General features: G+C 36.7%; 1 protein-coding gene and 1 pseudogene across 3 annotated transcripts in view; one reads left to right on the forward strand and one right to left on the reverse strand.

The window, feature by feature from the left end:
• The window catches only part of Bltp3b (bridge-like lipid transfer protein family member 3B), a 102,271-nt gene that overhangs the window by 25,271 nt on the left and 58,344 nt on the right, over positions 1-18,656 (reverse strand). For all 3 annotated transcript variants that reach the window (XM_087192809.1, XM_087192810.1, XM_087192811.1), the window contains exons 9-15: positions 18,451-18,534; positions 16,513-16,695; positions 15,848-15,966; positions 12,341-12,482; positions 9,685-9,878; positions 6,782-8,277; positions 6,324-6,499 (exon numbers count right to left, since the gene is read on the reverse strand). In XM_087192809.1, the coding sequence (XP_087048935.1) occupies positions 6,324-6,499; positions 6,782-8,277; positions 9,685-9,878; positions 12,341-12,482; positions 15,848-15,966; positions 16,513-16,695; positions 18,451-18,534 (2,394 nt within the window). The remainder of the gene's footprint in view (positions 1-6,323; positions 6,500-6,781; positions 8,278-9,684; positions 9,879-12,340; positions 12,483-15,847; positions 15,967-16,512; positions 16,696-18,450; positions 18,535-18,656) is intronic.
• Positions 675-1,415, forward strand: LOC147823602 (receptor-binding cancer antigen expressed on SiSo cells-like; annotated as a pseudogene).

The raw sequence follows: 18,656 nt of genomic DNA on the forward strand, positions 1-18,656 counted from the left end.
GCATTTTTAGGGGTGGGGATTTAGCTCAGTGGTGCCAGCGCCTGTCTCGCAAGTGCGAGGTCCCGAGTTCGATCCCCGGTACCAAACACACACACACACACACACAAACAATTTGCATTTTTAGAACAGTATTCTGACTACAGAATAAACTGCAAATGAACAAAAATATGTAGCTGTAAGAAGACCAGTGAAGAGCCTATAGTAAGCTGGTAGTCCAGCTATGTGTTTGTGTGCAAGTGTTCATAAATATATCCATAAATACGTACACAATACATGGCTAGCTTATGTATATATATGCATGTATGCATATGTCTCTGTGTATGATACATACAGATGAATAATAGGTCCCATAAAATACAGAGAATACTTTTTTTTTTGGTACTGGGGATTGAACTCAGGACCTTGCGCTTGGGAGGGAGGCAACAGAACCACTAAGCTAAATCCCCTGCCCCAAGAGAATACTTTTTTAGGAGTTCAGAGCAGCTGGGTGTCTTGGTGCACATATGTAATTGCAGCACTTGGGAGGCTGAGGCAGGAGAATCCCAAGTTCGAGGCCAACTTGGGCAACTTAAGACCAGATTTCAATAAAAAATTAAATTTGGGCAGCACGCATGCCTCATGTGTGCTTGGCCTGTGGCAGCTCGGAGCCTCCACTGGGCAGAGAGGCAGGCGGGTTTTGATACCCATCATGGCCATCACTCAGTTTCGGTTATTTAAAGTTTGTACCTGCCTGGCAGCAGTTTTCTCATTTCTAAAGAGATTAATATGCAGATCTGGCATATTAATCTCTTTAGAGGAAGGGAATTACGTGGAGACCAAATTACATTGCCAACTACTGCTGATTATTCCTCAATTCCTAAGCAGACAGATGTGGAAGAGCGGACCTCCCGGGATGAAGATGCTCCCACATGCGTGAAGATGGAAGGCGGGGATGGGAGTGCGGCCACACAGCAGAATGCCTTGGAGCAGCTGGAACCTGACTACTTTAAGGACATGACACCTAGTGCTTGCATGAAAAGAAAAGAAAAGAAAAGCTCAGAACATTGTTATTAAGAAGAGGGAACCATTAAATTTTGGCATTCCAGATGGTAGCACAGGTTTCTCCAGTAGATTAGCAGCCACACAAGATGTGCCTTTTATTCATCAATCCTCTGTATTAGGCAACTTGGATACCTGGCAAGAAAATACCAACGCATGGGAGAAGAAGATGCAGCCTGGCAAGCAGAGGAAGTTCTGAGGCAACAGAAAATAGCAGACAGAGAAATGAGAGCAGCAGAACAACAAAGGAAGAAAATTAAAAAGGAAGCAAAGAGGCTAATGAAGAAGGAACAAAAGAAAATCGGGGTAAAACTTTCATAACAAATGTGCTCCAAATGTCATAGTGCCAGAGGGGAAATCTGAGCTCCACAAGCCACACAACATGTACATGGGTTTAAGAGTATTTTCAGGATATAAACATACTGCTTGATTTAATGCATTCATCAGGCCATGCGGGACACAAGGATTCTCCCAAAGTACCTTGGACTCTTAGTGATTGAGACTCAAAGGAAATAGTCAAAAAAGACTACTGAGGCATTATTTTTCTCAACATGCTCCAAATACAAGACAGTTGTTTGCTGTTGAGAAATTATTACAAATGGAATATGCTGGTACCTCTCAAGCTAGTGTTTCTAGTTAAATAAATGGGTATAATTTTACGGTGGAAAAGAACTCTGCTATCACACTTTCCTTCAATGTGCATAATTATAAAATAAATAATTTTAATATCAAAAAATTAAATTAAAAAGGGCTGGGAATATTGCTCAGTGGCACAGTGCTTGCCTAGCATGTGTGAGGCCCTAGGTTCAATTCCCAGTACCATTATTATTATTTTTGGTACTGGGGATCGAACTCGGGACCTTGTGCTTGCAAGGCAGGTAGTGGAACCACTGAGCTAAATCCCCAGCCCCTGAGTACCATTTAAAAAAAAAAAAAAGAAAAGAAAAAAGTTCTAGGAGAGCCAGGAATATTACCAATTAAGTGTTACAAGATCCTAAAAAAGTATAGTGTTAGAATCTATTGTAAGATAGTAATCAGAAATGTAGGCAAAAATGTATGCGTGAAGATATCAATGATAGCATTTTTGTAACTGTGAAAAATTATAAATAGTGTAAACATTCAACATTAGGGAAATGCCTAAAAGGTCATGATACATTTTTATAACAATTTTATATAGGTTTAAAAGTATTTTCAAAATAGTTTAATATTGGAAAATGCTTACACATCATAAAAAGCAGGTTACAAAGTCATATATGTAATGACAACACACACATATATATGCACTGTTCTGGTTTATATCGTACAAGCATGGCCCTGCAAGCAAGGCAAGGGCTCTACCCTAGAGCCACATCCCTAGTCCATGCTGTCCTACATAACTAGATGGCTCCCAAAGCCTCATGCACTCATAGGTGGGGCTTTGGGGAGGTGACTGTGTCGTGGGGACATGGTACTCACCACCAGTGCATTAGTCTGCTGATAGGTTATAGCTGAATGGGATGATGAGAGGTGAAGCCTGGTTGGAGGAGGTGGTCACTGGGGCGTGGCCTGGAAAGGTCTACCCCTCCATCCCTCTTTGCTTCCTGTCCGCCATGCCATGAGCTCTCTCCCTTCTGCCATGAGGCCTGCCCTGCCTTGGAGCTTGCTGACTATTGAATGAAACCTCTACAAACTGTGAGCCAAAATAAACCTGTCCTGCTTTGGGTTGTAGGTGATGGGTATTGTGTCTCTGCAACAAGAAAACAACTATGACATGCAAATACTGTACATACAAACCCACAGAATAAATACAACATGATAGCTCTAGAATGTTTGAGTTTGGGGTGATTTTATTTTCCAAATTATGGTCATTCTGTCCAAGGTTTCCACACTGAATTGTATTTTTTATTATTTAATTAGAAATAAGAAAATCACTATGCTTTTTTGAGAATAAGTAGGGACATTTGCAAGACTGTTTTTGAAGAATATTTGGGTCTTAGGATAGAAATCCTGTTCAGAGAGAACTTTAAACCATAACTGAGACAAGGGACAGGCAACTAGGGCTATCTGTGAATCTAGAATCGTTTTTTATGATCCCTATGAGTACATTTAAGTGGTATACTAGAAAGCACAGTGCTATGTGTTACATATAATGAGTTAGAGTAGGGATTTCTGTTTACATACGGTAATCATTCTTCAAGTCTGAGGAACAGGTATGCTGGTTAAAAGTATAGGCTTTTGATAGGACTAGCTAACAGATCTGCCTCTATTACTTCCTGGCTACATGACTTTGAACAAGATACTTAATTTCCCTAAGCTTCAGTTTCTAAATCTATTCTTTTAAAAAAGGATCAATAATCCCTTATTAGGATTGTTTTGAGGATCAAATAAAACAATATATTTCAAAGCACTTGGCAGAGGTAACCAGGGTGTTCAATAAATGTCTGCTATTTTTACATACCATCTACCATGCAGGTAGAATGACTAGCTGTTCCAACCAAGTGAGAGTAAAAGGGACCTAGAAGGGAGCTTTGTTTTCTGGCTTTTATACGACGAGTAAATTTAGTTATGAAGGCTTGTTCAAGTCAGTTAGAAGAGTCTGGACTTTGAGTCTGCCTGTGTTCAAATGCTAACTCCACCTCTCACTGCATGACCTTGGGCAAACCATTTAACCTCCCTAGGCTTCATTTTGCTCTTTTTAAAAATGGAGATAATAATAGTTCCTACCTTATATTTCTCTGAAGGTTAAAAACAGATCCAGTGCTTAAATCAGTAACTGGTATAGTAAGTACCTAGTAACTGTCAGCCTAGAAAAAACAAAAAGTGACAATCCAAGCTCCACCTACAATAATGACTATAGCAAATTACCTTACCTTTGGGAACCTCAGTTTCTACACCTATAAAATGAGGACAGGAATAAACGGGCCTCACAGAGCTGAGGCAATCTGGTATACAGAGTCTAGTGAACCACTGACTAGCTGTGTTACCTTGGGTTACTTCCTTAACCTCTCTGAAGACAACAGTATATTATTGGTAGAATTGTTGTGAGGGATAAATGCATTTACACACACACACACACACACACACACACACACACACACACACACACAGTGCCAAAACAGAAAATGTGCCAAATAAATGCTGGCTACTATTATTACAGGGTTGTGTTTCAAACTGAATGAGGTGAACTATTTAAGCGCCTCCTATGATCTGAATGTCTCCTCAAAACTCCAAGCGCTGCCAATGTGAAGGCAGCCTTTGGAGCACAAGGCCCCTACCCAAGGAATGGTCAGAACAGCCTCTTGGCCTTTCCCTCCGCATCATGCAGGGGCAGAGGAGCCACGCCTCCTAGAGGATGCAGCCCACACCAGGCACCAAAGCTGCCAGGGCCATGGTCTTAGGGTTCCCAGCCTTGCCATCTGTGGGGAACAAACTTCCAGGCTTTATCAATGGCCCAGTCTGCGGCATTCTCAGATGAAGTGACAGCACAAAATGGATAATATAGCACCTGACAATGAATGGAAGCTGCTACTGTAACAATCATGGTAATGACACTTACTGTTCTCTCTCTTTTGGAGATAGATAGATAGATATATAGATAGATAGATAGATAGATAGATAGATAGATAGATATAGATATATATATAGATATATATATATATCTATAGATATAGATTTTTTTTTTTTAAGACAAGATCTCACTATGTAGCCCAGGCTGGCTTTAAACTGGTGGCAATCCTCCTGCCTCAGCTTTCTAAATGCTGGGATTATAGCACAATGTACCACAATGTGGCTTCCTTTCATATATTTATTATTATAGTATTGTCTCATCTAAGCTGTTTTCAATTGCTCTGGGCTTCAAATAGAAAATAATTCATATTTGCCTTTCTATTCTCTGACTTTGGCCCATGATTTTATTCCTGCTTAGAAATCCCCAATATCTTTATTCCTGCTTACAATGTCTCCAATATCTTACTTATGGGGCTGTGTCTAATGCTAAATCATTCATAGCAGCCTTTACTGGGACACTGGTCACCTCTCATGAAATAGAAAGGATCCTGCAGTTCCATTATATACCACCACATATGTGAAATAATCTAGGTTTTGCAAATCACTGGCTCCAGTCTGGAAAAATCCCAGGCACAGGATCACATAATTGAGAATCCACCAGGCAAATGAGTCCCATCTAATCCAACTGTCAGATATAGGGGCTTCTATAAAAGAGGTGGGTGGCCAGGGAATTAGCTCAGTGGTTCTGCCGCCTGCCTCCCAAGTGCAAGGTCCTGAGTTTGATCCCTGGTACTAAAAAAAAAAAAAAGAAGTGGGTGGCCCTAAGGTTGGCTGCTTTATGATCTAAGTGACTATATATAAATAATTACTACATGTCAGCTATAAAGAGGGATATGTGGTTAAAAAGAGCAATGGATGGGAAGAAAGTGTTCGAATGGGAAGAGGAACAAAGGAGGAGGGAGGGAGAAAGGAAAGAAGGGACAAGAAAAAAGTGAAAATAGAAGGAAAAAATGGAAACAAAGCTTCTGTACATAGGGAGGGGAGGGGCTTGAGAGGGGGATGGGATAAAATAAAATAAAATTTATTTTTTAAAAAAGGAGCAATGGATTCCCCCAAATTACGTATTCTGTTGTTTTAAAAATACTACAATCGCTTCTTGGCCTTTTGGCTAAGATCAAGTGTAAAAATACTGCAATATATGTGCTAATTTGTTTGATTTATATTAATAGTTTATCTTAGTTTGTTGAAAAGAAAGTTTGTGTTATTATCAGTTTGTTTCTCTTTTGTAAGACTCTTCTTGGTTTATGTCTGTACTGAGGAACTAATCAGAAGATAATGATACACCAGTTATCCGCTCATTATCTGATGATGACAATCTGTTTTATTTATTCATAAAGTAAAAAAAAATGAATAAAAAGAAGTGGAACTACCATGAGAAAGTTAGGTACTCTTGGTGTGTGTATATAACTAAATCTTTCTTTGGATGTAATTAACAATTATGTAATATAACTTAAAATTATTCAATATTACTTTTCTTACAAGATTTGTTGATATATAGAGTCCACCAAAAAAGGTATACATCAGGAAAAGAAAAGTGTGCATAAATACTTCAATACTAAATGTATTGGGATATCATGGGATTAATACAGTTACCTTTGGCCTCTACAGTTACAAAGGTGTTCGAAGTGGCAGCTATTAGCTTCCAGGCATGTATTAGTGTGGTGAACAGCTGAAGTGTGTATATATTTTTTTGGCAGACTCTGGTATATAATAAGAATTCTTACACTGTACTGGTTTACCTTTTTCCAAAAATACATGACTATCGCTTCCATCACTTTCCAACAACTGCTCTTCCAATATCACGCTGTCAAGGGAAATGGTATCCAAGGAGATTTGTGAGGGGCTTCTTTTCATGTTCTTATAAGAAACACTGAGTGGAGGCAGGTTGGGTGGGCAACGTTCCTTAGGCTTCCCACTGTTAAACAAAATTACTAGAAGATTACTACATAAAAACAAGAAATTTCTTAAACCACATCTAACAAAATTAAAATATGCACACAGCACCTATAAGTTTTTAAATTATATTTAAATGTATAAGCTCAAAGAGATCTCATATTTTGAAAAATCTACTTTTTGTTAACTCTAACAATGTTGCTATACCATTTTGTCATGAGGGTTTCCATCCCCAAACAAAATACACTCACGTGCACAGACAGCAAAAACAGAAAGCCCCAAACTTCCAATAGTACGTTGTTACCTTAAAGATGACTGTGATTTAAGTGTTCTCACTGCGGATGCCTCTTCTTTACTGATTTCTGGGTTGTCAGGGGATGAAGCTGCATCTAGAAGCAGATCTTCAGGCTTAAAGAGTGACTCCGTGGTTTCATTTCCTTTATTAGTTAAACTATTTGAAAGAATGTTTTGATTACCATCATTATCAAATGACAGCCTACTTGAGTCTTCTTGGTGGTTTAAGACATGATTTGAATCTGTACAAGATGAATGTTTTCTGTCATTTACTTCTGATCCAATTGCTCCTGACCCGCCTTTGTAAACTAGTCCACTATTTTCATCTTCGCTTATTTTCCCTAAATGCTTATCTGATAAACAGTCTAGAAAAGTACCTTTTTGCAGATTTGTATCACTAGCTGATTTAAAAAGCAAAGGGTCCTTTAAAGGGACATGGCTAAGGTCAACACTCATAGATCTATTGTCTGACATGTGATTAACACCGACACTTATTTGATTTATACCACTACTAACTTGCTTTCTTTTTGAAGACAAAAATTCTCCATTTTCTGGTGGCAAATCCTCAGGAACCATCAGGCTCACACTGTCAGAAACAGGAGACTTAAGAGGATTTGGTTGATCCACTGGATGCAGCAGAAGAGCCAGTTCTGCACTTCTGAGTAGGAGTCCAATGCAAACAGATGTCTGAGTAGCAGGGTTGCCAGTCACAGCTTCTACATCTTTCCTTAAGTTGTCTGCAAGCAAAATAAGTGACTCATGTAGGAAAAGTAGAAGCAGATACTGGTAGTGATTGATCTGCATACTAACATGCTTATGCACATGAACCAGAACATGAATATCTGCATCCAATGATGAAGAGGAAACACTTAGCGATGGGTCTGATGAGGGTTTCTGGCCACCATTTGCCACAGGCTCGGACTCTGTGCTGTAATACTCCTTTAGCAGCTTCTTCCGCTTCAGTCGACCAACCAGATCACTAGATTCACTTTGGGATGTATTTATGGCTACCTGAGTATAAGTCTGCAGCTCTTTCTGTGACTCTGCATATCTTGTTGGCTGACAAATCCAGATAGATAGAGGGAAAGAGTCTACAAAACTTATTGGTCGTCCTTTTCCACTTTTCATCCCTTCATAATCTATCCAAAACTGAGAAAAATACACAGCCCAAACATCTGTGGCAGCAGAAGTCTTAAGGGTGTGTTTATTCAATTTGGGAGTAATATTTCCTTTATAAACTTCATGCATTTTGGTATCTTGTTCATGAGCATGTCTCTGGAAAATTGGATGCAGAAGATTAAAACTGTCACAAGATTTAGGGAAGTTAGTGTATGTTTTACTAAAAAAATCACAATCTTTGAAGTGTTGAAACAATGCTTCTAGATCAGAATGTCGACAGTTTGGACAGTGCCTTGTGTTGGTGGCAATCATTTCAGAACTCTGAATGGAAACAGCACGAGGTTGATCTTGATGACATTCAGATTTCATTTCAGAAGGAATGACAAACTAGAAGGGGAAAAAAATTAGTCCAGCTTACAAATCCATACCTCTTGAAGATAAAATGATCAAGAACATGATTTAACTTAGGAATTCTTTTATCTTCCCCCACAATAATTCTTTCCTATTTAGATGGAAAACACTAACTCTCTGCCTTTCAAAACTTTTTACAAATTGAATAAAAGGGACTTAAATAGTTGACCACTAAGAGAATAACTTTCTCCAAAAAGACCCATAAATAATGTACGTGTCATATTTTATACATAATAAATCACGAAATAAAAATAATACAATGGAGCTAAATCATCATTAATAAATGTTGACTGTGGCCTGAGTGCACAGAAAAAAGTGCCAAGTCTGGAAAGATTTTTTGTTAGGATATTTCAATCCAAATGTTTTGGAGAGGGCTGGGGATTTAGCTCAGTGGTTCTGCTGCCTTCCCTGCAAGCGCAAGGACCCGAGTTTGATCTCTGGTACCAAAAAAAACCCAAAAAAAACCCCAAATGTTTTGGAGAATGACTGGATGAAAGAACGGAATGACTGGATAGATGTCATTAGAATCAGTTTTCTGAACTAGCAAGAATGTAAACTTAAAAGCATAAGTCAAACTGTTTACTACGATAATTCTCAAGGGATAATTAAATTCAGTCCTGAAAATACTGATACCGAAGAGTTCAGAATGACTCACTTTAATACTGCCCATATTCAGAAGATGCAAACATTGCTATATGTTATAAAACATGTCCTTTAATATTGAATTTTATAAACTCTTGAGAAGATCTTTAAAATATTTCTGCAGTGCAATTGTTGAGTATTATTAACATCATTTTACAGGGAAGAATTTAGGGTATGTAAATTTAGTCTATCAGCAATAGGCTTAGAAACCAAAACCTTCATCCATGTCTAAGTCATTCTATTTACTAAGCTATATGAGCCAGGAGTTTTCTTTTTTCTTTTAGCTTCTTTCCTTTAAAACTTAAAAATCTATAGAGCTCAGATTACCAACTACTTGGGTATAATGAAAAGCAACTTTCTATGATCTATGGATATTAATAATAGAATAAATGTGAATAAATAAAACTCAATTTAAAGTTTTGTTGCATAATTTTATCTCTCTTGAAAGAAAAATTTTATCAGTTCTAACGCAGAGAAAAATGACCAATTTAAATTTTATTTGTAAATGCATAGAAATTTTAGAGAAAGATAAAACAGTCATAAGAAGTACACAAGTGGAGGAAGGGGGCAGTTTTTTAAAGCTTCTATAACAGAGAATCAAATCTGAAATTTCAAAATCAAAATTAATATTATAGTGAAGCTGATTTATATATAAATATCCATCTTAAATCCTAAAACTTATAATGCTGCCAACTTTTCTTCCATAAAAGTGGTTTTATTCTAACAGCCGCTTGCCTATACCTTTAGCATTAAGCCATCAACTCGAATATCAACATGCTCATCAGATTTTGAATTGTCATTCAATTTGTACACAGTCATGAACTGATTAAGACTCTGTTTTAAATCCAACACAAACTGATTTAACCACAGAATGCTTCTTTCATCCACAGTAAACTGCAGTGCATTCAGCTGGCCATAAAGGTTGGGAGATGGAACTGTGGAGGAAAAAAAAAAATTAATTTTGTTAATGGACAGTTCTAAATGTCCCCCAAGAACAGAAAAGATATTTTAATAGGTTTTATTCTTTCTTAAAACTTTTTGAAACATTATACATACACAATTAGAGTAACATGTGAATGGTAGCTGAAATAGTAAAAATCATTTTCTATCTCCACTGAAAAATACTTAATGTAATATAAGTTTAGAGGAATAAATAGGAAGTAACTATTCAGATGTCTTTTTTTAAGGTTATTTTCAAAGAGAAGCAAACTTCTAAAAATATTACCCTATTGATGAAGTAACATACCAACACTGTAGTTCTCAATGGTGTATTTCTGTAAGGACTTTATCCTCTGAATCTTAACCTGCATCTTTTAAGTTTGATGACCAATTTCCTTTGAAAGTGGTATGCTATACCTGTGCTTACTGTGGCACAGTTCACAACAGCCAAGATAATGGAACAGCCCAGGGGCCCATTGACAGATGAACGGATAAAGAATATGTGGGAACACAATGGCTTATTAATCAGTCATTTAAAAAGTGAACCTTGTCCTTTGCAGAAAAATGGACGGATTTGGAGATCATCATGTTGAGTGAAATAAATCGGACAAATACTGCATGTTCTCCCTAATGTGTGGACAAGAAAGTAGAAAGGAGACTGTTAATGAGACGAGACCTTCTTGTCTAATAATTGCCCAGGAGGGGAGGTGTAAGGGCAGGTCATAGGGGAGATAAATACGATTAAAATATATATCGAAACACCCCAAAGCGTGAAATTAAGGGGGTCATGGTGACGGTGGTGAAATAATTAAAGTATCATACGTGCATGGACAAATCTGCCAGATAAAACCCATGAAATGTGGGGAAAAAATGACACAGACTGGTAAGAATAAAAAAAAAAAGTGGTATGCTAGGTAGAACTCCTTAAAGCATGGAGCAAACATGGTTTTATTTCCCGCTTTAATCAACGTTTAGAATAGTGCCTGAGGTAAAGTAAAACTCGAGTATCCAAGTATCTCTTGAACAATCAAATGAATACAATCTTTATCATAGCTCTCTCAAAATAAACTCGTATTTACAATTAGCATGTATAACACTTGCTGATATCCAGAACGGCAGAGTAAAGATCCAAACATATTTGCTTTTACCAAAGCTAAAAGTATATACAACTAGTAAGCTTAGAACAAACTAGGTCAAGGAAAATGAATCCAAGGGATGGGAAACCAGATCAGAGAAAATATTGTTAACAGTGTCCTGTATATGAGATTTTTGCTTACATTATTCATTTATTCACTTTCCTTTAGCAAAGATCCACTGAATGTTGACTACATTTTGTATATTACACTAAGCACAAAGAACACAAAAAGAATAGCATAGCCTTTTAAAAAAGATTTATAGTTTGTTACAAGATAGGTGACAAAAAGTTAAAATTCAGACCTATCAGAGATATGCAATTATGATATGAGGGTATTTATCTTTGGGAATAGAAAGGAAGTAAGGCACTGAAGAAAATTTAGCAACAAAACCAAAAACCACTGCATGAGCATCAGAAATTACTAAGTCAATATTAAACACACAGGCAAAGTAAGTCTAAGCATTCTGGAGTTCCACTTTTAGAGAGAAACCTTCAATTGTGTTTCCTCTGACATCTAAACAGCTTTTCTCAACCCCACTTTTCAGAGTCGAAAATAACGGAAAAAGAACCACATAAACAAAGACAAACTTTTAATTTGAAGAACTCAGATTAACTGAGACAACAGTATAGAACTTTAATATTCAAAGAACACTAAATGTAAAATAACTTTTAAATTTAGGATACTAAAGTGGCTTACAAATAAAAATTCACACAATTCAGTATTTCTGGGCTGGAGATCTAGCTCAGTGGTTCCGCCACCTGCCCCGCAAGTGCAAGGACCCGAGTTCGATCCCCGGTACCAAAAAAAAAAAAAATTCAATATTTCTAACAAAATGTATGTGCCAAAGGTTAACTAAAGTATGCACTTGGCCATTTAGAAACAGTCAAAAATATTCTCCAACCTAAGAGACTATTTCAATTATTTATTTTTCAATAAAATGGGGTTCTCTAGGGTTGATATATCTTTCATTTATTCTTTTAACAAACAGATACTAAGCACAAAAATGAGTCAAACTTCAGGGATAAAAATAGTCATGAACACCATAGGATTCCAGCCATCAAGGATGCCATAGTAATAAAGGAAAAGAACATATGAACAAATAGTAGTATGTACGTATATTTTATTAATGTACTACAAATAGTAATGACAAGAATAAAGAATATACTTTGAGGGCTGGGGATTTAGCTCAGTGATTCTGCTACCTGCCTTCACAAGAATAGACTTTGATTTTTTTCACATTTAGATAACTCAGAAACACTAAAAAATAACCACTCAAAACTTTTCAAATAATGAATAAATAACAAAACAGAAAATTCTCTTACTTGGAAAATCCTTTCCATCTGGATAGTAATATTCTGTGAATTCTACATAGACAGCTGACATTTCTTGTGGAAGATACAGTGATTTTTTATTGCAGGAAATCATACTTTTGGGAGAAGAATGACATTGTTCTGCTGTAGAGACCTGAAAAAAAACAATTAAATTTGCTGAATAAAGCCCTTTCCAAAGAAGTCTGCACATCAGACATCACGTAAAACTCTTTTAAAATACTTCCAATAACTTTCAACGGTTAACTGCCAATGAAAATTTAAAATATATATATTTAACTTCACATTAACCTCACACTGTTTTTAGCCACCAACTACTCAGAAAACCCCACAACCATTTTGGATCTTTATTAGCTATAAAATCAATTTTGTATAATAGTCCTTGCAAACTTATTAATTAGAGCCTTAAAATAAGAAGAGAACAATGACAATGATATAGATAAATAAATGGCAGAGGAAGGATGCAGATTCACATCCTCAAGGCTGAATCCTTCCTTACTGCATTCTTTGTAATAATTCTTCACCATAAGTTCTTCATTATTATGAAAAACAGTAAAGCTACATAGAGTTTCATTTGTGGTGATGAAACAATTCTGGGGATGGACAGCAATTTTAGTCACACAATGTTTTTGGTGGCATTGAGACTTGAACCTAGGTGCAGGGCACTCTACCACTGAGCTACATCTCCAGCACCCAACGAATCCCCATCTTCTTCTTTTTTTTTTTAATAAGATCTGGCTAAGTTGTTCACTGACCTTGAACTTGCCATTCTCCTGCCTCAGTCTGTGGAGTAGCTAGGATTACAGGCATGCCCCAACATGCCTGCTAGTGTGGGATCTTAAATTACTTCTCCAAAAGATCTGTTATTTTTAAGGTTCTAGATAAATTTTTTTCACTCTTCTCCCCAAACAGCTAATTTATAATTATAAATTCGATTTTAAAATATATTTCTCCAAATTTCAAATGATTAAGTTTTATTGATTTTACTTATTCCAATTTAACAGACCTAAGGATGCATCTCAAAGTTATTTTAACTTTCTTCACTCATTTGACCAATGTATATATTTGTCATATAAAACAGAATACTCTCGGGCTGCGGATTTAGCTCAGTGGCACTGCGCCAGCCTCGCAAGAGCAAGGTCCTGAGTTCAATCCCCAGTACCAAAAAAAAATAAATAAAAGCAGAATACTCTTTTCACAGATGTTTCTTCTTGTAATTAAATCTTTTATTTGCACTTTTTATACATTTAAGTCAGTTTCTTCATATTATATATAAAACAGGCTTTTTCTGCATAAAGAGAAACAAATCCTTCCAAGTTAAGTGTCAATGTATTTTAATAAACAGGAGCTTATTTCTTTTTCCTTTTGGGGGGGGGGGTACCAGGGATCGAACTCAGGTCCTTAGGCTTGCGCAGCAGGCGGCAAAACCACTGAGCTAAATCCCCAGCCCTCTTTTTCCTTCAATAGTCAAGTTACTCAAAATGGGATGGACATATTATTTTATTTTCTGCTACTTATTCTGTTTTGGTTTTGGCGTGTTTGTGTATGTGGAGTTTCTTTACCATACCTTCCTTTCTGCCATTTGACATTGTGGGTGAGTCCCATCCCTCATTTCTCTATGAACTGACCTAAATTTTAAGTAAGCTGTAGTATATAAGAAAATGTCAAGAAGCAATTCCACATTGAGAAAATAGCTGTTAGTTGGGCTTTCTCCTCACTGGCAGTAGTGAGCTTTGGGCCAGGCAATTCTTCGGGGAAGGCTGCACCGCGCGCGATGACAGCGGCATCTCCAGCCTCGCCCACTAGGGGTCAGCAGCACCCTCCACTGGTAAGAGCTACAATTTGTCCTTAGACCTTGTCAAATGTGCCCTGGGAGTAAACTGAGCCCGCCTGAAAACCAGTGAGTTAATAAAAACGTTTCATATAAAATCATAGGCTCATCAAAATAAACTAGAACAATTTTTAAATAATACAAAGATCTAAACTGTTATTTTTTTCAATTTTTATTTTTTATTGGTACACGTTTGCAGTCCATAATGATTACATTCCTTGTGGAGAGTTGGTCCATGCATACAATACATCTTAATTCTTTTTTTTATCCCCCTCTCCTACCGCCCTCCTCCGCTCCTTCCATCTATTGGTCTACTTCCTTTCTGCAAAAGATCCATCTTCCTATTTCCTATCATGTATCTTCTATTTTGCATTTTATTTATATTTTGGGTTTCTCACAGAAGAGAAATATTTAAGTGGTGTGTCTGATGTATTTCATTTAACATCATGATCTCAAGGTGCATCCATTTTCCTACAAATGACTTCAGTTTATCCTTCTTTATGGCAGAATACTACTCCATTGTGTATAAATACCACATTTTCTTTATTCATTGTTATTTTTTTAAAATAGGCCATATATTCTATATTGTTGGTCTCAAGGATTGTGATATTAGACCATGTTATAGGATTAGCAGCCTGAATAAGAGTATTAGTATAAGGGGGACAGAGTTCTTAGTTATAAAATGAAGTTCACAGTATAGCCAATACAGTATTTACTAGTTAAGTAGAGTGAAAAAGGCATTTCTGTTTCTTCCAAATAGCACACTGTGTACTAAGAAATTTGGTCTCTAAAGCCAGGTGTGGTGGCACACACCTGTAATCCCAGCACTCGAGAGGCTGAGGCAGGAGGATCACCACAAGTTTCAGGTCAGCCTGGACTACATAGTGAGTTTAAGGCCAGCCTGGATTACATAGTGAGACCCTGTCTCAAATCAATCAATCAATCAATCAATCAATCAATCGAATTTGGTCTCTAAACAGAGTCCTGGCCTTTGTCCCTGTTCTGAGACTCAACCAAGAATTCTAATTTCCTATTTGCATTGGCAACAGATAGTGATGCTAACAATATGACTCTGGCTGGGGCTGGCCACACCTGACCATATTGTGCTTCAGGGGAACAGGGGATGCTGGGACATTTCCATCAGTCTTGAGACTGAGTTTAGCCCACAGGCAATACTTTATGTACACCATTAAACACCATCCATAGTGGGACACAGGAGGAACATGTTCCAAGGACAAGCGAGTTTCAAATATGGAACCCTTCCGACTCTGCCCTCTCTATCTCTTCTTATGGCTGGTCCTAATTTATACCCTTTCCCTGTAATAAAAGTGACTATGAGTACAGATTTCAGTGAGTTCTGTGAGTCTTTTGGTGAATTACTGAACTTGAGTGTAATTTTAGGGAACCCTTGAAACTGAACTTATAATTGGCATCAGAGGATTTGGGCAGGGCCAGCAGTCTAAAGTACCATCCTGTTGACTTCACAGTTCGGCTAATTCTGGGTAACCACATAAATAAAAATTAATGAACTGATATTTTCTATCCCATTTAATTTGGTCTTTTCACAAAAATTGTTAAGATGGTTTTAAATAAAATGGTGGCATCAGTTATTATAGTAGCTTGTATGAGATACTAAAAGTGTTAGATTTAAATTAAAAAATACCACACACCTGGTACACGTTGAAATCTGCAAGTCTAACCACAACAGAACTTGACATCAGCTTAGCTTTGGATTGCTGGGGCAACACTGCAGACATTCTGGAGGTCCCTTTCACAGCAGAATCCTTCTCTGTGGGAATGAAACTCCTTTTGGTTTATTACAGGATTCTTTTTTTTTTTGGTACCGGGGATTGAACTCGGGTCCTTGCGCTTGTGCAGCTGGCAGAGAAACCACGGAGCTAAATCCCTGGCCCTACAGGATTCTTTTTAATAGCCACTTCCTTATTACTAGACAGCTACAGAAATATACATGAACACTCATTTCTCAAATAATATGTGGAAATACTGTATAAATTATAAACTGATAAAGGAATGTAAGTTTTTGCGGTATTTATTCATGTTTACACAGTAATCATATTCATATCACCTTTAGTCACTCTCTTATAATGTTAAAAATGAGAGACTTACTGGTCGGTCATTTAAGAGTCTGAAAAATTCTACCTGTTCTTTCTCTTATTGGTTATATTAACCTTTAAAGTGCTTATGTTGGTCTAAATGAAAGCTGCAAGATTTTTAAACATTAAACTAATGCCATATTATTTACAGAAAGTATAATCGCACACATGTACACACACACACACACACACACTTCACTTCAGGGGAGGCCGGAAGATACCTGTCTGTATGTGCTGGGGAGAGGCGTGTGTTGGGGATGTGGGAGGTGAACCCACGTGATGATCCTTCACAGCCTGCTTAAGCATCTCAACGTTGCACTCAAATTCATGCAACAACTCACTGGCCCATCCAGTCTTCGTTTTGGTTGCATCACTGAAATACATCCAGTGATTACAACTATCTCCTGTAAAATGAGTAACAGGCATTTCACAAAAAAATGCAGTTTTATCTATTCTATTATAACAATGCTCCTAATGAATCTTAATCACTTTCTTAATGTAGTCTTTAATCATCCAAAACAATTCTAGCGGTCACCACTACTTCTCTGAAATACAAGACTTTTAGAACAGAGGGAAAGAGCTGTTCAAAGCAAATGATCTGGAGGGTTCTATCGAGAACGCATCCATGCTAGAACTGCACTCAAAGTTTTGATCCAAAGCCACAGAACTGGTCAAACTTCTTTGGGTGCTCAATCACCTGACAAACCTCCACTGGAGAAAATTCCAGGAAAATGCTTAAGAAAAGATTATTTTCATCAATGATTTGTTGTAAAGTGACTAACAATAATCTACTGTATAAAAAGGTAAGATGATTATTATAATTAATTTAAGAGACTAACAGAACTTCTCAAGTCAAACATCAGTTATAAAAAGATATGTATGTTTTGGGAAGGAAAATACAAAATCGAGATTAGGTTTCTTTATAACTAAGAAAAGAAACACGTACATGAAAATAAATCCAGCTGGAAGTGGTGGCACACTACAAATTGGAGCCCATCCTGGCCAACTTAATGATTTAACAAGACTGTCTCAAAATAAAAAATTTAAAAAGCGCTGGGGATATAGCTTAGTGCGACAGCCCTAAATTCAATCCCCAGTACTACAAAAAAGGAAGGAAGAAAGGGGTGGGAGGATAAAACCCACTCTATAAATCAAAGTACTATCTAAGGTATGAACAATTTCTACAGTTTAAGATTGTAAGTATATGTAACTAGGTTATTAATCAGGACAGGATATAAGACAAAGCCCTTAGAAAGAAAACTAAACTGGGTGTGGTGGTGCATGCCTGTAAACCCAGCACTCTTAAGGCTGAGGCAGGAGGATCGCTGAGAGTTTGAGGCCAGCCTGGCCTACATAGTGAGTTCAAGACCAGCCTGAACTGTGTAGCAAGACCCTGTCCCAAAAAAGAAAACAAACAAAAGAAAATCCAAACAAATAGTACAACCTTCAATTTTTGCCAGCAACTAAAAGAGAAATGATAAACACTGGTAAGTAGAAACATGATGAACATAAGCATTATATTGCTTTTTGCCAGTCTCAGAATATCCACTGTGATTTTATGACTTTTGTTCTTATGTAAATCATAAAAATAAGCCACATAGTACCAAAAGACAGAGACAGGTGCTAAGGTTAAATTACTTAATTTGGCTGTAAATAATCATACTTTTTTGTTTTATTACTTGGAAAAAAAATCAATACTTGATGATTAAAGAATGTATTAAATCTTACTTACTGATAAAATTTAGAAAGTATAGAAAAATGAAAGGTCCCCAAATCATATATACATAACTTATATAATTATATCATTTAAATATCCAAAACAATGATTAATAATTGGCTTTTGTACCTAACAAAATAGTACAAATATAAGTCTGCCATATTCTGATTGTTTTTAAGTTTTAAATCAGTTATTTACAAAATTGTCAATTTCTAACACAGTTTCTAACAATCTACATGAACCTCCAAAAGAAAATGTATGAATATTTTCTATGGCAATTCTATTTTCTTGGTTTAAAAAAGAAAAAAATGGCCAGGAGAAAAATAGTCAGGATCTCTTGATCTCTTCCCTCTTAAACAATTCAATTAAAACAAAAAATTTAAAACTGGCCATATAACTTTAAAAGAAGATTTGCATATTTTAAAGAAATGGTTATACACACCTGCTTTATGATAAGGATAATAATCTATGGTTAGGTATGTAAAAGAGAGTTGCATAGCACCTCCGGTAATACGTCTGTTTGACTCTAGGAAAAGAAAAAGATGGAAATGAGGGAAACAAAAATTAAATATCAGACATTCAATATTTAGCACAATTAGAGCCCAAGTAGCAGTAAGTGTCTCTTATCCAGATACTACACATCAGTAT

This window comes from Heterocephalus glaber, unplaced genomic scaffold (assembly GCF_053883595.1).
Source record: "Heterocephalus glaber isolate CG9 unplaced genomic scaffold, H.glaber_assembly_v1.0 deba00001572, whole genome shotgun sequence".
Classification (NCBI taxonomy): domain Eukaryota; kingdom Metazoa; phylum Chordata; class Mammalia; order Rodentia; family Bathyergidae; genus Heterocephalus; species Heterocephalus glaber.